This window comes from Chaetodon auriga, chromosome 17 (genome assembly GCF_051107435.1).
Source record: "Chaetodon auriga isolate fChaAug3 chromosome 17, fChaAug3.hap1, whole genome shotgun sequence".
NCBI lineage: Eukaryota > Metazoa > Chordata > Actinopteri > Chaetodontiformes > Chaetodontidae > Chaetodon > Chaetodon auriga.
Window position 1 is genome coordinate 4,522,833 of NC_135090.1, and position 22,850 is coordinate 4,545,682.

At 42.5% G+C, this 22,850-nt stretch overlaps 1 protein-coding gene across 4 annotated transcripts in view; it reads left to right on the forward strand.

Annotated features, from left to right (window-relative positions):
- ptprua (protein tyrosine phosphatase receptor type Ua) overlaps nucleotides 1-22,850 on the forward strand; it is a 178,718-nt gene that overhangs the window by 134,254 nt on the left and 21,614 nt on the right. The window contains exons 13-21 of one of the 4 annotated variants that reach the window (XM_076754324.1): nucleotides 1,234-1,270; nucleotides 7,233-7,371; nucleotides 9,540-9,569; nucleotides 10,009-10,169; nucleotides 10,515-10,702; nucleotides 15,671-15,743; nucleotides 17,062-17,138; nucleotides 19,337-19,354; nucleotides 22,331-22,367. In XM_076754324.1, coding sequence (XP_076610439.1) covers nucleotides 1,234-1,270; nucleotides 7,233-7,371; nucleotides 9,540-9,569; nucleotides 10,009-10,169; nucleotides 10,515-10,702; nucleotides 15,671-15,743; nucleotides 17,062-17,138; nucleotides 19,337-19,354; nucleotides 22,331-22,367 — 760 coding nt within the window. The remainder of the gene's footprint in view (nucleotides 1-1,233; nucleotides 1,271-7,232; nucleotides 7,372-9,539; nucleotides 9,570-10,008; nucleotides 10,170-10,514; nucleotides 10,703-15,670; nucleotides 15,744-17,061; nucleotides 17,139-19,336; nucleotides 19,355-22,330; nucleotides 22,368-22,850) is intronic. The other 3 variants (XM_076754325.1, XM_076754326.1, XM_076754327.1) reach the window with 3 other exon arrangements.

Sequence of the window (22,850 nt, forward strand, 5' to 3'; positions counted from 1 at the left end):
CTGTTGGATGTGTGAATGGTTTGCAACATGTTGATCGGATCAAATTTTGAGATGGTAGTACTGCATGTCACTGCTGTTTTTACACTTTGTTCTGCTGCTCAAAGTGGCCAATAAGTTGAAGTAATGCAACTTTGAACATATCATTTTGATATTCTAGGCTAATCAGCTCCATTGCTCTGAATCAGCAGCTACTGAGGATGTAAAATAAGCTGTCCAGGCTGTTATTTCAGTGTAGTTGTTACATTTGAACAATGTCTTTATATTTCATGTTGCGCCTCTTTTTCAGGTTGTCGATGGGGGTTGTGAACATTAATTACACCGACTCTCAAATCTGGAGTGTCCATGTACTCGCAGACAGTAAAACGTGTGGAGTTTTTATTATTTTACTTAATTGCTTGCAAACGCTGAAAACAGAACCACGTTGTAAAGGATTAGAAAGGATTCAGATTTGATAAGCAGATCCAATACTGAAATCAAATTTCATAAAATGCTATCAAAATCCACCTCGAGGATGATGAGTCTTCAGTACACTGTGTATCCCTCCTCTTAACAAGTTTGGAGGCTCAGTTGCATTAAATAGCTTTTTTTTTTTTTGACAATCACTGGTGTGTCTGTTCCAAAAGGTCAAAAACCCACCTTGACAGAGGACGGGATGACACATGACACACTACCTGCCGCTGCTTTAATAACCCCTGGGTGGGAATAAATATGACTTATCTGTCACTGCTAGAGATTAGAGGAGATGAGAATCCACTTTAAACAGATTTCCAATTAAAAAAGGTAATTCGGCAATCATTTTAGGCGAAAGGTTTTTGACTCCAATCTCAGAGCACAAATTAGCATAATTGCCCATAAAGGCTGATTTAACTTCCTTAAATCTTAATTTGGTAACATGCCCCTCTATCTCCCGGAAAGAGGTGGCTTTTTGGGAGGGTGCTGGAGCCAATCAATGAACCCGGGTGCCGGACCTCACAAGGTTAAGGGGAGCACAGGTCTCTCATATCACAAGAAGATGTCATCCTCTCGGAAATTTCAATTATTTCCTCCACATAGCAAAGGTCCAGGTGACTTTGACACACACGGCCGCCTTTGTTGCGAGTTCTAGACAAGGTTGTGGATTTCGACAGACTGACATATAATTAACTTGCACCGTGGTTGTTTTTTGCTGCTAATCATTGTGTCCTCATGGTACCGAGCCAAATGAATTAACTCAGCCTTTTCTTTTACTCACAGGAGACCAGAATAAACTGCATTCGGATTGCTCGCAAAGGTAACACCTCCTTTCCTTTTCAGTTCTGAAGGTGCTTCATGTAACATTTTCACATCAAGAAGTCATTATCACATTAATTATAATTCAGTAAACGCGGCTGGCACAAAGGCTACCTTCTGTCTTTGTACTTTTTACACTGCAGCCTACCTATTTGGATGGCTGTATGGCTTCAGAGCACACAGAAAGGTGGTTTACAGCACAAACAAGATGCTGGTCCTCTCCTTTTAGTGCGGGCAGAGCATCAGGAAATAAACATTAGAGAACTAATGTGAAACTGGAACGGTCCAGAAATGAATAAACCTCAGTAAAAGTCACACTGACATCTGTAAAAATGCAAATCGCCGAACAGTCACCCCTGAAACATTCAGACAGCAATGGCAATTGGTGTTTTTTAATGATCCTGACTTTTTTTGCGTGATATGTCAGTTTTTAGTGGCCTTTAACGAACAGAATTTACCTTACCAGCTCAACAGAGTTAGACAGAGAGGACCAAAGAGTATGGATGTGTTTGACAGCAGAGATCACAGCTAAAAATATAGGAAAATATGTACACCATATTACATACAGCATATTACATATATGACATATGCATATAAGTCATGATACTGTGGAAGAAATAGTTTTTTTAATGTTCTAGCTTCCACATAGTGCAGCCCACTGCAGTTAGAGGTGTTCTGTTTCATCGACGTCTCTAATGGTGGTCTGTGGGGTCAAGGCTTTTTGGTCAGCAACTGATTTTTTTATTGTTGTACCACAAGTGGCCACTGGGACAAATTGACAGCAAGGCTGAGCGGCGGGGGCCATATTCAGCTGAAACTGATGCATGAGTTCTTCTTCTGCTTTCCACCGGTAACCACAGGTGCCACCAAATCAGCCAGGATTCTAACTTTAAAGGTTGATGAATATTTCGCTCATCAGCCTCATGGTTGAGATATGGGTGTGCAGGATTCTCAGTGACAGCTTTACTACCGTCCTGGTGTCCTGGGGCAAGTACATTAGCAATCAGACAGGTTTTAACAAACCCCTGATTGAAGCCTTTTATCTGAACCATTTATTCTGCTGTAAAAATGAATTAGAACTTTGTAGGTATCATCCTAACCCAGCAGAGCAGAGCTACTTTGTGGTTGCAGTACACGCCATTGTATTTGCTAGGTGTGTGGGGCTGCAGTGATGTGGATTGTGAACTCGTTATATCACTATTATCACAATAATTATAAGAACTAGTTCAGATCATAACATGATATTCTTGTTTAATGTGTTTGCCCTGTGGATTCATTTGTTAAACTGTGTCTTGCAGTGTCTCAGCAATTAAGCTGCTGGATAAAATATTATCATTATCTATTGTAATGAGGGACTGAAAGTAAGAAGCAGGTTATAAAGAGCTTGATTCTGAAAAGGCTACTACAATAGCGGCAGCACTGGGGTGAGACAGAGGCCAATGATTGTCTGTTTCTAGCTAACATAATGTTGAATAAGTGAAATTGATTCTCTAGGTGATCGTAACACTGCAGGAGTTTTTGCAGCGATTTCAACAATGTGGTGCAGGGTGCATGTCAGAGGCTTCGACAGTTATCCTGGATCAGGCTGCTGTTTGGGGGATTTGACACAGACTTAGTGTTGTATTGGGTGCTGCAGGAAAGAAGCCCCCGTGCCAATCTCCCCTCAACAGAGACACCGAAGGAAAGGTGAAAGCAAACATGCATCCATGTTCTCACTCTGTTCCCCTCAAATCACTGACACTGACATTTTGGCAAACCCCTCTTGGGCTCTGATGGCTTTGAAATCCAGAATGCAGCATCGTATCCTTTTTTCTCCCTGAGAGAGGAAGCGACCAGGAGTGTTTGCTTGAGAGACAGACACAGATAGAAGGCTCTCAGTTCAAACAATAGGGGAGAGGGAGGGAGACAGAGGGTGAAATGGAGTTGTTCTCCCCTTCCTCCCTACTGAATTATGTCTGAAGTTTGTAGTGCTCTTGAGAAAGGTGGCAGTTAAATTGGATTTCTCTCCCTGAACTCTTTCTTATCTGAAGTGTGATGACATCAAAGAATCCTGCCTTACTATTGTCTGCCAGTGTGTCACCTAAGTGGATGAGGTGGGTTGCAGGCATATTTATAGGAGCCATTTTTTACTGTAGTTGTGCATATACATGTGACAGGCAGGCCCCAGAGGACATGCTGATGTGACTCCAGTTCCCTCAGAGGTGGCACAGAGGTCCTGTTAAGACCAATCCTGGCTGCTTTTCATTTCCTCTCACCAGCTTCCCACACACAGATGCTGCCAGCTGTGTTCACCGGAGTGCTTGGCCAAGCCACCGCAGTGGTGGGCGAATGTTTTTTTTTTCTTTTCGACACCCGGGCCCTTTTCTTTCTTTCCTTTTTTTTTGTACTCTGAAGAAATATGGCCAACATTAGCTGACACTAAAGAACAGTGACAACATGTTCATTACAAATCAAATCATCTTGAAGGATTCGCCATTCTGCTTTTATTCGTTTCAGCTCAGCCAGCAGAAAAGCATCAAATTCACATTTAGCTTTTGCTGCATTTGACATATTTGCTTAAAATTTGTGTGACAGTTCAATTGAATGACACCATACCATCAATTCTGGAATAGTTTATTTATACTTTGTTTACCTCAACTGTAGAGAGACCGAGACCTACATTTGAAAGAGGCTTATCTAATACTGAATACGACAACAGAAAAAAGTTTATGTTATATAAGTACGTACTGTATGTATTGATTGCAGTTAGTTCTACATTGCCGGTTTTGTATTATGTGTTAAGGTTCTGCCACTATTAAAAGCCCTCCAGCAGCTCAAAGAGGTGTGTCTTTAATGTGAAACATTTGTAGGAAGTGTTGAGTGTCACTGATTGAAAACTGCATTGATTGCCAGTATTTTACTGGAAATGTACATTGTGCTAAATTTATCCCTATGAGGCATTCCTGATTATTCAACTGGAATTAGACAATGAGAGCAAATTTTCTAGAGAAACTTGCAGCAGAGTGTTGAGTGTAATAGGTGCTGTGAACATGTGCATTACAGTGCCTTTATCTACATTTATAGAACAGGTTATTCCAGCCCCCTGCAAGGCCTTTCAACAAAGACCAGCCTTTATTTGTTCCTGCTGGATGCCTTTCATTTGAAAACGTGTATGTGTGCTGAAAAAGTGCTGTGCAAATGCATTCAAATGCAATACCCTGCATTCAAGTCACCCAAGTGAACTAATATAGTACACCTTACCGTCTATGTATTCTTAAGCCTTCTTTCCTCTGTGACCAACATAATACAATGTGTTGACTGTGATAAATTGCACACCAGTAATGACTTGTAATGACACACGCATTACCTTTTACCCCTCCTAACCCTGTGGATTTCCCTGCTTGACCACTGCTGGATTTTTTTGGTGCAATGAAATTAACTCTGATAGCCAATTTCTAAATATGGCCCTAAAAGCGGAATGACTCACCCAGCATGATTTGTGTGATTATGGCGAGTCTGTCAGGCTGTATTGTCTGCCAGGAGCTATAGTCACCACCAGTCCACAGCTTATCAAGCCAAATTCAGCATTCTGCCTCACTGTAAATGCTTTTTTTTTCCTCTATTCAGTCGTAGACAAAAGGCAGTAACTCCCCGGTGAAGCATGATTGCTTCATTAAAATACAGAGATGTCCAATTCAGTAGTGCTGCCAAAGTCACTTAGACAGGCCTGAGACCCTTAAATGATTCTATCTCTCTGCATTTGGTTTTATTCTCCGCCTTATTTGTTTTCTCATCAGTGAGATGGCTTGTTAATGAAGACCGTGCTGCCAGAAGTGTATTAATACGCCTCGAATTCATTCATACTTAATAGTATTTTTTCACCTTTGGATAAAACACAACAGGGAGTCCAAATGATTCATAGAGAAGGATATTTCATGCTCTTGGCTAGCTGAGATGGCAGTGGAGACAGAAATGCACTGAGACTATGACATATGGGTGGGTGGGAAATAGCTGTGCAATGAGAGCATGCATCAGTTCAGTAAGATAACCAGTGCATCGTCTCTCTCCAAGCCAAACATGCTGATATCAGTGCACTGAAACAGTGTTCAGGCTCTTTCTGGTGTTATTTATTGAGCTCTTTATTCCATTGCAGCCTATAGTCATTTTAAATGATTCACTTGCTTGCTGACTAGTTGGAAATGCTGTCCTGTGAAAGCTCCAACTGGATCTGTTGTGACCTCTAACACGCCTCACTCCCTCCTCAGCTTGTTTGACTCAGCCTGGTGGATATAACACCGCAGAGTGAGGATCCTTATCCCGTCAGTGCACTACAATGACCATGCAAAGATTACTGTAGGAGACTCTATCAGGATCTGCAACGAAGCCAACCTGTTTGTATCCATAACTGATCATGAATTGTATAAATTAAGCTTAAAAGTGAGCTGCAGTCTTTGAGGCATTACAGTGATTCTTTGAAGATATCATCACCAGGCAGCCATTGTATTATAATCTGGACAACAAGAAAGCCCACCTCCATGTGAGCCACATGTTTTCCTTCCAGTCTAGATCTTGCTACTGGGTGCAGTCTCACACATGTTTAAGACACAACAATGGAGGCTGTGTCCAAAAAGTGTGAAATGTATGCCTTGTGTAGTGCCCTCACAAATTCCCACAATGGAACAAGAAAGCGTCCATTGCCTTTACACTACTGTCTGCACAATGCAAGGCACAGTTGGCTTCAGTAGCATCGAGCTATGCAGGTGGTACTAAAGGGTTGCACAGAGTGCAGTGTAGGTTTTCATGGAGAGGTGTGATTACAACACGAACAGAGCTCCCAATATTCTTAATTTACAGGCCCACACGTAAGAGTGGTAAGCTGACAGCTGCTTTACACAAACGATAAGAGCAGGACATCAGCCAACATAATACACAAATAGGAAACCACCAAAGCAGCTTCAGCTATAAACAGTATATGTGTAGGCATGTAAAACAGTATATGCATGTATAAAAATGTGTTTTTTACAACCCATGGAGGGAGGCAAACTGTCTAGATCAAGGGGTTTCTCACCTCAGGCCCTCCAGTGACAGTCCTGAGTTTCAGTTTAACATACTAAGACTTTAAGGTATCTGTTTCCACCGCAGTGCACTGGAGATGAATGAATGTTCTTTAGTAGGAAGTACTTCTAATGAAAGCTCTTCTTCTTCTCGTTGTTGTGACTGTCTCTCTATAAAGAACACCAGGTACACGCAGTTGTTCAGGAGCTTCATCTCAGTTGCCTCTTTATTGCTGTATGCTAATACACGTTCCAGTCATGTTCCGTGACGAGGTCAAACTAACTTTCTTTTACCCCTGCTCCATCTCGTTCCGCTTCATAGTATTTCAAAATAAAGGTCCCGTCTGTAGTATAGTACTAAACATTACACTTGTGAGGTTTGTAAATTATCCAAGTTAAACAGGACGCCATGACTAGAAAAGCATCTCTCTAAATGTCGTCTTGCAGTGCTGTAAACACCACCATGCCTTCATCTTCACATATTGGTATTTACAGATATCCCAAAACAACTGCAAATAAAACCAAAGCAATTTGCAAAGCTAGATCAAAACCTCCACAAAGAGTAAGTGCGAAAATGTGTTTCTTCCATCATTTGGATGAACTCGCCATTTTGGCTCTGTCTGCAGTAAAAGAAAAGCACACTCTCTTGTTTTGTGCCGTACTGTAAATCAGTCAAGAACTCCAGCAGATTTCCCACCCAGCAGACCTTCAGTGCTGAGACCAGCAGAGGCTGCCAATCTTCTTGGCAATAGTTTTGTTTCCTTATGGTAATTACGCTAAAATGAATGTGGCGATGATTTATTGACATCAAACAGCTACATGCAGCATCTTGTTTTCGCAATTAGAACTGAATAACAATCCACAGTTGCTGTCTTTGTAAGAGTCCTCCTCTCTTCCTCCTCTTCCTCACCTCTCTGTCCGGCTGTGCAGCTGCCTGTAAGGACTCCAAGCGGGCTCTGGAGGTATCCCAGCATGCCGAAGACATGGGTCTGATCCTCGGGGCCTGCGCCGGTGGCCTGGTGGTCCTCATCCTGCTTCTTGGAGCCATTGTCATCATCGTCAAGAAGGGGTGAGCGGCTGTGAAAATGTTTGTGCGTCTGCCGGCCGGTCAATGTGAGATGGGAGAGACCTTTTGAGAGTCAGACGTTTATGGTCTGAAGTCTTATTGTTCCTGTGTAGCCTATCCAAAGGAGTGAATTTATCTCTATCCCACTTGGCAGCTAGGGTCTATTGAGGAAAGCATTTGGCAATAAGAGTGAATTACAACCAGAGTTAGTGGAATGGTAGAGCATTAATCCTTAACTCTCCCACCGGTGCCGCAGCCAAGCTTTTTTGTTTCATCTCATCTTTTAATTTCAAGGTCTGCGTGTTGGCTGAGCACATTCAAATGCAGCCCGCTCACACTGGAATCGTTGGCTGCCTTCCACCTGCAAATTACCTCTGTCGTCGATCGCACCTGCAGTGTATTCTTCCTTCGCTCGCTGGGCAATGGCGGAACACTCATCTGAGTGTGAAATATTTCATCAAGGGGCATGTTATTCCATTGCCCACTCAATTACATGAGGCGAGCAGCTGTGAGGTGCCAGTGGATGGCCTAGTAATTGGTTAGGAAGGTTGTTTTTGCGTTTTTTTTTTTTTTTTGGAAAGGGGAACTTCTCCGCCCGAGGAATTTTCTCTCTGAGAATAGAGGGAGAATGAATGGGACGTGTGGAAGAATGCAGTGACTGATAAGATTCAGTAGGCCAATCTCGTGGACACAATAGGAACAAGGCAGCCACACGGGGGCCACAGGGGCTGACGTGTTTATATTTAGCCCCAAGATATTGTCTCTGTGCATGTGCAAAGTTAGTCTGTGTGTGGAAATATGGTGAGGAGTCCGTTAATTAATGAGCAGTCAAATCCTCTTACCTTGAAGCTAAACGATGGCTGCTGCACAGAATTCCAATTTATTTTAATATGCAATTTATTTATTTTCATTTTAATTCATATGTCGTAGCATCTCGTGCCATTTGTCACCCAGCTGTAAATTCATTTTTGCGTCTCTTTCTAGCATGTCTATACATGCTGAAGCAAATATTTCTGTTCATACATGTGTGATTAAATTTTCTTTTTTTTTTAGTTTCTGCTTTCTAAACTGTCTTTATGTCATGATAAAGGGGTGGTGGCCGCTGTAAACACCACAGACAAGACCTGGAAATGTTCTTTTATCTCTATCAAGATCTGATATGCTGTACTTTATAAATATATCACAAGGTTGTCAGTCAACCAAACCAAGGGTAAAAATGCAGAAGCCACCTCAGAGCCTGGTTCATTGCAGCCATTGCCACTGCCACACAATGTACCTTTTATGTGCTGAATTTATTTAAAATCCTGCATACTATCAAACCCTTTACTCATTTTATGTGTGATGTTTTGGTGTTCAGACTATCAGGTACAACTGCTGAAAGTCTGAGGACACAAATGAGTGAATACATATGTATACTAAGTGTACTATGTGTGACCTGAGTATAGACTGTGGATTCGTTTGCATCTACATGTGTAATCCAGTGTTTTAGTAAGGAGGCTACCACACATAAAAATCCAACAATCCATGTAGGTAACCAAATTCTGAGCAAATTCATTTGCCTTCAGCTCCAAGAGACGATCTGTTAAAAAAAGAAATATTTTCAGAAATACTGGAAAGCACATTTTAGCCATTTTGGAGAGGTTTGGGAGCACCTCGGCACACTGCTGAGTAATTGCCATGTAAAACCTTAGTGCTTTTACATATAAATGTGAAATGTGGCACACTCAAATTTTAGAAGGTTCACTTTAAAAAAGATTAAAGTGTGTTTTCATTTTCTTCTAAAAAAAAGTGCATTGAGTAGCCTGTACTTTCATTCTCTGATAAATTCAATAATTTGTGTTTTTCTTATGTATATTTAATGGTGCAAGTGTTTTCAGTTGAAGCCAACGTGGCTCTGTGATGTTCACATGAGAAGTATTAAGCATTGAGCATGTAAAATGAGGTGGAAATAGGCCCAAGACTTAAGAAATGAGGCTGGATTTTAGCGAGCAGGCCCTTTCTTCATCCTCGATGCTTTGATCCTGCTTCATGATTGCTTGCAAGGAACATTCCAACGCACTGAGCATCTTCATTTATCTTTCTGATGCCATCTTGATAAACCATAGTCACCTCTCTTTTTTTTTCTCCTCACTCTCTGTCTCTCTCCTTTCCTCCTCCTTCATGCTAATCAGAAGGGACTTCTATTCTTACCCTTACTACCCGTAAGTTACTCCTTTCTCCATCTTCCACCCTGACACCATCTTCCCCTTGCTTGCCCTTCGTAGCCCCAGGATTACTAGAGTGGAAATCAGCATTGCTATCTTCACCCCATCCTCCAGTGTAGACCCCCCTTCCTCCTCCTCCTCCTCCTCTTCCTTCTCCTTTCACCCTACCACCTCCACCACAACCCCACTGCCACCCCCGACACTCTCTTGCTATCACCAAATCGCACTTTCCCCCTTGTCCAGTTTCAATCTTGTAGCTCTTATATTTCCCCCTCAGTCCAATTTCTCATCTCCTCACCCGCCCCTCTTTCCTTTCTTCCTTATCTCTTTGCCTGTCTTTCTCTCATTCTGCCCCTTCTCTGCTGTCCTCTGTCTATTATCACTCCCTGCCCCTCTCTCTCTCTCTGTCCTCTCACCTCTCTCTGCATCTCTACAGTAGAAAGAAGGTCGCCATAAACAAGGCAGCCATGTCCTACAGGCAGGAGAAGAGTCGGAAGCTGAGCTCTTTAGACTGCAGCATGACAGAGCAGAGCACTCTCCAGCAGGATGAGAGGATGGCCCACTCCTTCATGGATGCCCACGGCTGCAACACTCGAAGTAAGACAGCGGGGAACATATGGGTATTCTTGAGAAAGTGTCTAGAGAGATGAAGCTGCCTCCTTCCTGACCTTCAGCCATGTTTACTTCCGAACATGCATCCAATCTGTTCTGCCAGACCATAAGGTGCTCTCGACAGAGAAATCTCCTGCAAGTCTCTTGTCTGTTTCAATATTCTGCTGTGCCAGTCAGCCCTCACATCTCTGCAGAAACGCTGACTTTTTTCCTTGAGCTGCCCCCTAGACTTTTCAGCCGAGTTTACATTAATAAAAAAGAACAGAGTCCGTGTCGCAGAATGCATAATGTCAGCGGTACGCCTTGAATTCTGTGTGTTCATGTTCCCAGATGAGCAGCGTAGCTCTGTCAACGAGTCCAGCAGCTTACTGGGAGGCTCGCCCCACCGTCACTGTCGGAGGAAGAGCTCACCTTATCACACGGGCCAGCTCCACCCTGCTGTAAGGGTGGCTGACCTCCTCCAGCACATCAACCAGATGAAGACAGCTGAGGGATATGGCTTTAAGCAAGAATATGAGGTAAGAGCGGAGAAAAGTAGCAGAAAAAAAGATACACTGTAGTAGTGCTCTTGGTCTTTGGCTGGTTTTCATGCTTTGAGCTTGCCCCCTTATTTCCAATTAAGGGAAATCATGCTGCAACATATAATAACACTGTTCTTCCAAATTTGTGGCAGGTCAACGATTCGCTCTGACTGGCCTGCACAGAGGCACTAACTGCTGTATGTGTAAGTTCAAACACAGCTTTAGCAGCGTGGGACTTATGCGATAATATGGAAAAATAAATATGGAGACTGTCCTCCAAAGCGAAGCGACAGCATCAGTCATTTCATTAAGTGCCCCAAAAGGATGTGTTTATGTTCAAGCAGCAGCTGTAGCAGCTGTAGGAGTTATGACACTCGTCCGTCGGGAGCAAAGCAGAAAGTCAGATGACGTTATACAGAGACCAAGTCTGACTTTCTCCTCTCCATCTGCAAGTCAACATTGTTTTTTTGTTTTTTTTTTAAAGCCATGGCAGCAATCATTCCCTAACCACGAGGTTCTTATGTAACCATGACGATGAAGCTCCCCTAACCTTAAGTGAAACCATAATGTTTGCCTAACATTAACAAAGATGTTATTTTAGAGAGATGTGATAATGACACTTTCAAGTGGATATTTCCACTGGGAACACATTTCTTGTGACAGACTGCATCGCTTCATTTCAGACAGTAGTGTAAAATGAAGCTGACACTGACATGAACACACACAAACTACAGTCACCGCTACCTGAAATAGACAATGGCACAAGTGTGACTTCAAGCTCTGTTCACTAGCACGGCTTGGTTAACAGAAACATCTCTTCAGATGTCTGCATCGGCAGAATGTTTTACCAAGGAAGTTTACCAGGAAGTTTCCCACAGACTTTTATTGTTATATCATTACGTATGACTAGATTTATGTGTGGTACAACTGTGGTAGTAAAGACCATCAAAGTATAAAAAAATGTATCAAAAAACGGTCATTGAATTATTAGTGTGATTGCATACATTATTTCCATGCATTGCTAGTTTTCAGTAGGCTGTTTGCAGATGACGTCACGTCACTCTTTGTTGTGGTGTGAACTGCGGATGGAGGGCCGGAAGTGATTTTCTGCATAGGAAGCACTATGATACACACTCAAAATGCTGATGTTTTGCACCGTTTACGGTTGCTCAGATTGATCAAACCAAGAAACCACAAAGAGCTTTTACTAAGTTGTTTATAAGTGGGAAAAATCGACTGAAAACAGCTGGATTTAAGTGATAGCTACAAACAACACGACAAATGCTTGTTAAATTGATGTTAACAGTTTCACATTAACTTCACATCCAACAATTCAAGGAGATGTTACAATGAATTTTGTGAATTTTAACATTTATGCTTTTTTATTTTTCATTTTTAATAACATGAGGCAAACTAGCTCCACACTGAAATACGCAAACAATACCGCTTCCTTGTATACATTACATGGATCAACAACTGGTGAGGATGATGATGTTACGATTAGGATTATGTAGCTTTAGCCTCAGTCTTTTAACTTTATATCATGTACACATCAAGGACACATGTAAGACGCTTTTGAAGGAACATCAGCTTGAGATGGTCCTCACAGAGATTAAACATTAGCGTTAGCTTTCATTAGCTAGCTGCACTTATAAAATCTGCTTGTGAGTCATCATTTTAGCCAACAAATATCCGCGATCGTCAGCTGGAAGTAACAAGCCTGCTTTTGCTTTCCTCTGTGAGAAATAGAAGAATCTTAGTGTTTCAAAAATGACTGTGGATTTCGTTGGTAAATCTGCCACCATTATCACTGTGAACTCCATGTGCAGTGCAACACGAGAGAGCTTGACTCATACACCCTCTGACAGGGAAATTTACGTCACGACCCGAGCGGACTTTCGCAGATGCAGAAAGTATAATTTTGGCTTTATGCTCTTGTGGAACAAGAGCAAATCCCTGGAGCCAGGTTCATCTCGTGAAAGCCTGAAGCCAGAAAGAGTGGAGGCTGTTTAAGCACATTAATTCCCATGACTTTGGAATGAGATGTTGAAAGGTCACATATGAATGTAATGTTTGGGTGGCACCTCCCACAACCTGAACTTTTAGAAAGTTGGGTGGCTTTGGTCCTTGGTTCTTAAGCTAAGGAGCTTAAGGAGATTTTATCTACAGAATGCTTTCTCAAACACCCATGACACCTTTTTTCCAGCTGGGAAAGAAAAATGAGTGAAAACAATATTACAGATGGCGTTGTTTAGAAATTCCTGATTTTTTTTTTTTTAGGTGCAGTTAGTGCACAGAGCCGTTTGTGTTACTGCAGACAACCACTGTCTGTTTACAAAAGGCTTAAATGGAGCGTTTAATATTCATGAGCAAGCAGTAAAGTGCTGTTTTACTTCATCTGCATTACAGATAATGTAGATATGCTGAACTTTTTGCTGCTGTGGGAACTAATTATGCTTCTTGAAGTTACTCCTTTCAGCTTTCTCTTTCCCTTAACATTGTCAACCAGTGATGATGAGACTTTTTTTGCGCGTCCACCTGCAAGAAGCCAGATGCACTTTTTCAATTCATTAGGCTCCCTCAGGGCCCAACAAATTCCCCCCCTCCAAAATCAATATATGGGTCACTTTTTCACTCCTCAGTCTGGCTCCCCATCGCCTGGAGAAATAAACAAGATGAAGGGGATCAGCGTGCACACTACTGTCAGACTTCATAACCCTTATTTCCCACAGGGTCGTGCTGCTGCCATTGATCAGACATGTTGCATGGCATTGTTGGGGGTTGTGAATGAGTCAGGCCTTCTGTGTGGGCAGGCTAGTGTATGGGTTGTGTTTGGAAGCCAACATGTGGAACCAAAGCCAGTGAATAAACAGGAACAGAAATCGTGTCACCCTCCATGACTGATACAGCCCTCCTATGGTTAAAGCCATGTCATTTTGTTTTCACCTGGAACTGTAGCGCCCCCTCAACACTGCAACACAGTGATACGATGTAGAGCCCAACCATTATTGGATTGAATAACATCTGACAGCTTATGTATGCCAATGTTTGATTTTCAACATAAAAACTTTGATAAGGAAGCTTTATCTGGCGATTAAAGCTGCACTGATTGATATTTTTGTATTCACACCATATTAAATGTCTGTAGAGAGACACCCACAGAAAATGATTACACAACTCGAGTTCCCGTCACCTCTGCAGAGCTTTCTAGCCATTATTAGCTCATTGTTGCTGCACTAATTAACTGTTTCCAACCACAGCAGGCAGCTGTTTTTAGCAACAAAAAACAACCCACTATACATTACCTGCTTAGCACCAGACAGCAGACAGACACAATTTACTCCTAGCTGGTGAACAAAGCAAAAGCTGAAGGACCAGATATTTTTCACAGGAGTTGGTGGAGACCAAAGCTAATAATAATCTATTATATACATAGAGCACTTAAGATCCAAAGCGCATGTACTCAAGTGAAACATTTTACAGAAGAAAAGGCTCTTGAGTGGACAAGCTATGTGATGATGACAGTGTTTCTGAATGACATCGAACAAATCTTTGGCTGAGACACATTTCTTACTAGTTATCAGCTGAAGGATACCAATGGATGGACAAGCCGTTGAGCCAATAAATAGCCCCTGTGCATGGCATCAGACGTGTTATTGGGTCTTAAGGAACCTGAAAGTGGATTGTCTCAGTCAGCTTTGTGATGGGGTCCTCCATGAACACACAGATCTCTGCCACAGTTGGAATAATTTCGGTTTTCTCCCATCAAAGATTTCTGTATTTTCTCACTGGTTTTAAATGGGCGGGGCTTGGTTAGAGAAAGGTGATTTTGTGCACCAGTAAGGTTTGGAAATGGCAACGTTTCATCTTTCATAAAAGATTAATGACACTTGTCGGGTTGCTTGCTAAAATTGCCAGACCACAGTCAATCAAATGTGATATAATCACACCCATACGGCCCAGATGAAGGCGATTAGCTGGGTTTTTGACTCCTAAACTCCTCATAATTAATACCTGGGGATTTCTGAACTTTGACTGTTGCATATTTATTCATGAATATTTCATGTTACAGAGGAATACTTTGAAATTTTGAAACCAAAGCTTTAGAGGCTTTAAGTGTTGAGCATTTGGAATTTAGCTGATGTGCTGATAGATGAGTAAAGCTCCATGAAGGTGAACAGAAAGTGCACGTGGACCAAGGCAGCTTTGTTTAGTGGGATTAGATCAGTTATTACCTGTATAGGATCCAGTAGCAGATGTAATCCCCTGATCAGCTTGCTTTGTGTGGCTCAGCCGGGGTCTAGGTGGTCTCAGTCCCCCCCCCCACTTGCTCAAGGGGGATTGGTCAGCTGCAGATGAGACACAGCATGCCTCAGTGCGAGAGCCTGGATGTGGCTGCTGATACAGCAAGGAGATCAGACTGTGGCTTAAAATTCAACGGAATATGACATGACTCAAGCCAGGCTCACCCATGCTCGTATTTGTTGATTTTCTCCTCCTGCTCTTGCTTCACTTATAGTATTGATTTATATTCAATGACTCATCTTGCCGCACCAGCAGGTTTAGTAGATGGGCGTCATAAACAGCTGTCACAAATTTAGCCATTTAACACTGAGATATTATAGAGCAATGGCTTCTTCAAGCAGCGAGCCTCATGCTGTGTCTGGAATGAGAATGACTGCAGCGGGCCGCCTCCTCCTTCTCAAGGCCGCAGCCATCTCTCAGTGCTGCGTGTCATCTCTCAGCCTGTCTCTCCCCGCTATGTTGTGGCAGATGTCTGTTGATGACTTGGCAAGTTGCTATAACAGTGAAGTTACTCAGAACCTTAGGGCAGCACTTGCATTAGCAAAGTCGTTTCTATTGTGATTTTCAAGATGCATCAAAGACACATCACCCCTGTTTTTATAATGTCTTTTTTTTTTTTTTGTTCAAACTTAACTTACGATCTCTAACTTTACTTTGCAGAGCTTTTTTGATGGCTGGGATGTCACGAAAAAGAAGGACAAGACCAAAGGAAGGCATGATAGCTTGCTTAGCCGTAAGTACTTTGAGGTTACAAGACATAAAACATTGATGCTATCATTACTTGGCTCTGTTTCAGTAGGTTTTTCCTTTTACCGTAGGTTACAGCTCACCTTAACATTTATTGGCTTTTCATACATACACTGTAGGTTACATTTAACGGCGCTACTGCCATGTCTTAAGAGTCTGCCAAAGTCAGCCAATACTTATTTTTATGCCCAGCTGAATGGGAATTCTTGAAAAGTGAGCAAATCTTGTCATCTAATTAAGGTTTGATCAATTAAAATTGATTGTTTAAAAGTGGCTTTAGTCGATTTCCAAGGCAGCCTTTTAGTGTCTAAATGTTAAAATGTTGACTTGTCGTGTGTACAGGTTAGACAGACCTTTGTAAAACAATGACATAAGCCAGGCCAAAGAAGGTTGAAGGCTATGTGCCCTTAAAGTTAAAAAGAACTTTCTGTGCTCTCTAAATATCTCTATGATTGACTTTAAATGCGGGTATAGCTGAACACATACAGTGGCACAGCTGCTGTCATTGACCTGTATTTATGCTGATTTTGTCAGATGATGTTGCGGTTCTAAAATAATGATCTTATCCCTGCAGCTCAGCGGCTTGGCGCTGCGCCAACATTAGATCACTTTTCCATAGTCATTCAGCTGTCTGACAACGGGAACAGAAAAGTATGTAAATGAGCACAACTGTATGGTGAATTTGGCTGTGCTGAAACACAATATAGAGTAGGTAATCACAGAGGGCAGGAGGAAGCTGAATGGAGGTTTAAAAGGTAGTCACTCAGCACGCAGTCTTTGCTTCAGTGTGCTTTCAGAGCCATTGCAGAAACAAAACAGAAACAAAAACTCTGCATTAACTCATATGAATTACCTCTTTAGGTGGGTAAGCAGCTGTCTGTGAGACAGGTATCATCACAGGTTTTCAGGCTGACCCTTAAAGGATCATTCGGTATTATAAACTGCCCATTATTATAGCTTTGGCAGTCATTTCTATGAGTTAACATTGTGCTCACCAGAGTATTTGCTGAGAACATGGTGACATTGTGAAAATGAAGTGGAATGGTTGCAAGAAATATCTGTCTAACACTTAGCCACCATAACCACAACGTCCCTGATTCAGTTCCGGTCAGGGACCTTTGTTGCATGTCATATCCTTCTCTCTCTCTCCACACATCCTAACCTTCATTACATTTGATATTGCTGAGACAGATGACCAGAGATCTACTCTTGTGTTAATAAAAGCCAACATCTTGACGGATACAGCAAATGGGCCTTGTAATTTCCTAATAAGTGAACCCTATATCATTTTTTGTGCATTCCAGATGATCGCCATCGAGTCAAGCTCCACTCTCTGCTGGCAGACCCCAGCTCTGACTATGTCAATGCCAACTACATAGACGTAAGTCACCGTCAGTCTTATTTTGCCTCCTCCTTCGCCTCCTACTCCATCGTCTCTGTCTTTGTTGATCCCACAGCTCCGCCTTAACGGCTTGTATGAATCCTATTTTATTGTTGCGGTTGACCCAGTGCTTGAACAGAGGACATCTCCACATACTGTCTGACATTGGGCAAGCTCTGTTACTTAGACTGAACCGTCATTTAGTAACTACACCCACAACATAGCATTATATCTATGCGTGCTAGTACATCCTGGCTTTGAAGCGAGATTTTATCGCAGCGACTGCAGAGATCCTACAAGAGCCCATAAGCTCGGCGCATCAGGCCTCATGACTCAGCCAGATGCTTTTGTAAGGCAACATTGCACCGCAATTGGACTCAATATAAAATTTCTGATCCTTTCATCTACTTTGAGGTATTTTGATCTCACCTACAGTTCAGCTTGAGTGAGTATCTCAGGGAGACTCTCCAGTCCAAGCAGTAGTATGCGCTCCTGCCAGATGCTATCTCTGCAGCTTTGCATTAGATGGACCAATACTAGCGGACAGACAGTCACTTCTTCCTTCAGTGCTGGCCAGGATCTGAGTTCTGCTGCTAACTCAAAATGGAAGGCTGTGAAAAGCTCTCAACAGTCTTACCTCCGTTTTTGGTCCTACCTTCTGAGGCACTCATTGTAGGGTTTAACGTGCTTTGTTATGGTGTCTGAATGCTTTATTATGTCCTTTGTTTCTATTATTGTTTGCTCAACAAACGGAAATGTGAAGTGGACAGAGCGGGCAGATCAGTATTGGATGCCTGGCTCAGCTTATGTGGGTGGCCCTGGTTAAAGCGGAACGTCAGAGCTCTCAGTGATGTGCTACTTTATCCCCTTTAGTGGCCCGTGAGGGCTGCATTAGGACGAACGCTCCAAGGACTTTTCTGTCATTAACTGTGCCATCTACAGCACCGCCTGCATGTCATGCCAAGACCTCTGGCTCACAGCACTGCAGCAAAATGATTCCAAATGATTCATGGAAGACTCCAAGGTTGGAATACATGGAGCATTGCTTTTTTGAAAGGTTAAACTCAAAAGTTCCACCATTGTTTCCTCTCACTAACATGAGTTTACGTCATTTTTCTCAAGACATGGGTAGCAAGATATGATGTTTTTGTGTCAAATTGTTGGATGTTCCCTTTGTTGCCATCCATTGATTGAAGATGTAATGCAAACACGACACCATTCACACGCAGTTCCTGAAGGATTCTGCATTCACTGTAATTTACACCCACTGCCTGAGAGTCATTTCTTGCTCTGGTGTTCAGGAAGGGATGCCTGTCACACTTGTGTTGGAAGCAGCAGGAATTTGTTTGGAATTTGAAAAAAAAAAGGGAATGAGCATGGGCAGTAATGTTGCCATGCCCGACCAAACAAACAGACCAAAAAGCTTAAGTTCTTTGAATCACAGACAAATTCCTTGTATGTTTGTCTTTGTGTGTCATCTGGGGAAGGTTGGATAACCCAGTTTATTTGTCTCAAAGTACCCTTGAAGAAGAATTCCACTTTCATGCTGCTTTGCTCATACAACTTTCAACTACTTCGTTGAAAAGCTTTGGCCATCATCTTCATTGGTAATAATAACATCGTACTCACAAGGTTAAGTTCTGAGATCTCTGAATGCCGCAGCTTTGTTGAAAAGGTAGGCCTGGCAAGAAAAACAAGCAGATATACAAACTACCATGCTCATTTGGCGGCGAACGCAAAGCTGATCATTTTACCAAAACTGTCAAACATCCATCAGTTTACAGACCTACTACCTGCATCAACCACAACCTTGTGCACACACACAAAAACACACAATTCCGCCTATTGTCAGTATTTTGGATATGTTCACTTAGAGGTTTAAATCATCTGGATAAACTGTTTAATGGCTTGTTCTGTCAGATCATCAGACTGCTTCGTCTGCAGATCTCAGCGATGAAGCTGCTGAGTATCTCTACAAGATCCTGAGTTATCACTTGCATAGAAACCTGGGAATTTAAGCCTTTTGAACATTATTCTCTCCACAGGTCCTCAAGGCAAGATGCTCTCTAACCCTATCATAGCCCCCTTTTCCTGCTCTTAAATCACAATAACTAGCTCTTGTTTCCTCCCCCCTTTACTTCTTTCTCTCTCTGTGTTTTCTGCCCGCCCCTTGTTTTCAACCCTTTGGCATCTCTTAGATTCGGATAAACAGGGAAGTAAGTACCTTGCTTCTCTTCTCTTTCCATCTCTTCTCCCTTATCATGCTGCCCCCTCTTGCTGTCCTTGCCAGGCCTCCATGGCTTCCCTCCAACAGCAGATCTTCCTTCCCTTTTCCACTTTGAGCTGCTGAGCCTGTCCGCCTTTAGCCATCACTTTTCCCCTCCAAGTTATTTTTTTCCTTTCAAGCCGAGTGTAGCTGTCTCTCTGTTCGCTTTCATCCAGAGTCATATGCTCACCTGGAGTTCTTGCTTAACATCTATAAAAGTCCTAGTAGCATGCCACAGTGGAGAGTACGCTAGGTCAAGTCAGGCAACTTCGACCAGAGCCACAGTTTACTGACATCAAGACACAGCAAGAATAGGAAGCGTATTCTCTGGTAGTGAACTGAGGAAGAAAACAGATCCAAAGCACAGTGCACACTGTTTTACTATTACTATAACTGCTATTTTAGAGACACCTACAAAGGTTTAACCTAATTTTAGACTTTTTTCTTTAGCCTATATACATCACGTATCTCAGAAGATTAATTCAAACCACGAAACAACACAAAGTCCTTGTCTTGTCCTTCTGAAATGATTGCTAGAAGTTTGCAGGGCTACTTGGTTCATTTTGACACTTTCTTTTTTCCTGAGGATGGTGAAGGAATGGCCCGCCCTACTCTGCCACTGATTGGCTAGTGCTCATTGTCTTCACTGGTGTGGTTGATTAGGTGTAGGTAAGAGGAGGTAAAGTTAGGCAGATGAAGAGTGATGATGCCTGGCTGGAAAAGTTTGCCACAAAAGTTAAAAAGCTTTTGAACTGCCAATGAGCACGTTAGAAAGATTGCTGACTGTCAGTGGGCAACCTCGCAAGCTCACAGCTGCAGCTCTGTTCCCTCAAACATCAGTACTGGAAAGTTAAGCCAAACATGAAAATTTTTTACCTTTCCTCCATGAGCCAATCCACTAACTGTTGGGGTTTCGTGGGAATGAACTCATTTTTGAGAGAAATTTTGCTGTCAGTAATACAAGGAGTCACACACATTTGCAACTTTTATGGTTAATGTAAAAACAACTCATACATTTTCTCAATCTAGGAAATTCATCCTATCTCCACTAGTATTTTTAAGAGCTGCAGCACTATGCTGAGTCTGTGAGGAGCACTTACAGTAGTGCCAGGTGGTGAAAATAAATGTGTGCTGTAGCAGGTGTCAACATATTCAAAGTAAAAATCTTAATTCAAAATAACAAAACAATTCCTTGAAGATATCGACTTTATACATAAAATCAGTTTGTGACACAATTTGCTTGGGATGTACAGTAATGTTCCACCCACACAATTATCTTCACAAGAAATCAATTCTTGCAATTTTGTGGCAACAAGCGAAATGCAGCAACAACAGCAATACTTTGAATAAATACGATGATGGGTAGTTTGCCCTTTGTGTACTGTGAAACTGTGTCTTAGCTTTAAATTGTGCTCCAGTTGCTCCTTATATTCCTTCTCCTATCTCACTTTTCATGCAGCTGATTTTCAGATGCAGGCTGTAAGCCGTATAAATTACTCTAGGTTTTTGCAAAACCCTAATGTCATTTATTTTCAGTGGAGGAGGCCTCAGAGCTCCCTTTAATGTCCTCCAGCACTCTCAGAGAGGATCATCCCTATTAAATTTCAAAGTTTCAGCAGGATTCCTGCTAATTTGAGCACTGATTTTTATTTACCTGCATACGCCAAGGTCAGATTTTCACTGACCTGTCACAGGTTGTAGTTAGGGTAAGCCAGATTTGTCAGAGCAAAACAAATCGATTGTTTTTCTCCCTTTTTGCTTTCCACATCTCAAATATTTCTGCATGTTTTGATTTTCTTTTTTTTTTTCCCCCCTTCCAATCCATTGTGAATTCACATTGCTTGATGTTTTTCTGCTTGCCTGCTGTCAGAAAATGTGGTTGCCAAGGTGACAGACAGGAAACTGGTCGGCCCAGGGAAAATCAGCCAACAGAGGCTCATGGGAACGAGGGTCCCTGCGCTCTTTCATAGTGATGGCCATCCATCTCAACTTCCCTCTGTGGCATGACAGTTATGGAATGTAATTTGTGTGCCTGTCTGGCTGAATAGTGCATACATGTGTATCGGTGGGTGTGTGTGTTTATGTCTGTGTGTGTCTGGCGGGGTGCCTGTACAGTATTTGTACAAATGTTTACCATATACAGCAGTTGGAATCACTTCACCCCTGATGAGAGAGCACACTAATCTTAATTCTTGTGATTTATCATGCTTGGCTGCTTTGCATTCAGCATGCGGGTGGAGCCTGGTGGAGGGCCAGGACGCCCCTAATAGCCTTCAAGACAGTGCACACTGTATCATAACTGCACTAATGCCAAGCTGAGCAGAAAGGAGGCAGCCAGATCAGCCCGTGTCACTCAGGTAGAATTACTCCCAGAGCTGAAGATCCTTCACTTGTCAATCTACCTTTGATCAGCAGCCTTGGCTGCATGCAGAGCACCACACGCCGAGCCGCCTTTGAAATGCAGCTTCACCACTCTGCATGTAATGACTGACCTGGCTCAGAAACAGGCAGAGAAAATCTTGAATTAATGCCATTTCTCGATGCATTACCATTCAAGTGCGATCCCCCACCCAAACTCGGAGCCTAAACATTGCAAAGAAATCGGCCAGTCGAACATGCTAATGTATTTTAAGCAAAGCGTCATCGGCCGTTAGCAAGGCGCAGATTAGTTTTCATAGCCACTGAAATATCTTCAGTCAAAAGCAGAGCAGAAATTTAGCAGAGCGCTGACATCAAACCCAGCTCTGAGATGAATAAGAGATGACTTGATGCTGAAAATGGAGAAAGAGAATGGATGGGAGGGGTGAAATGAGAGTTAGAGGTCCCTGAGTCTCACTTCATCATGCACTCTTATAATTATTAACTCTCTCCCGTCTCTTTTTCTGCCTTTTTTTCCACTATCTTTCTTACTCTCTCTGTGTCACAGGGTTACCAGCGATCAAATCACTTCATCGCCACTCAAGGTGAGTGTGAGATACCCAGGAGCACCGTTTGACTGCTAATGTCCGCATTTGTGTTGTTCTTTACACAGCAGACCAGCTGACGGCATTAAAATGACTTTAGTGAATTATTAATGTGTAAACAACAAGGAGTCTGTGTTGCCTCATGCTCACATCTGGATTTCCACCATAAAGCATCACTTTCCTCCATCTGCGAGAAACACTCCCATCATAATCGACTGTAACTGTCAGTCAATCTGCACTGTAACGCTACCGACTGTCGCTCTCTGTGAAGTTCTGCTTTTGTGTCTCTCCTCCCCGCCATCTGCATGTGTGGTGCACACTCTTTCTGATGTCGGTTTGATACACTATATAGGCTGCATTCCCCAAGCGGCACACACACACTCAGAGAGAGAGAGAGAGAGAGACAGACAGACAGAAAGAAGGAGAGAAAGAGATAGAAAGAAAGAGAGCAAGACATTCTCTTTATTCTCTGCCGACTCTGAT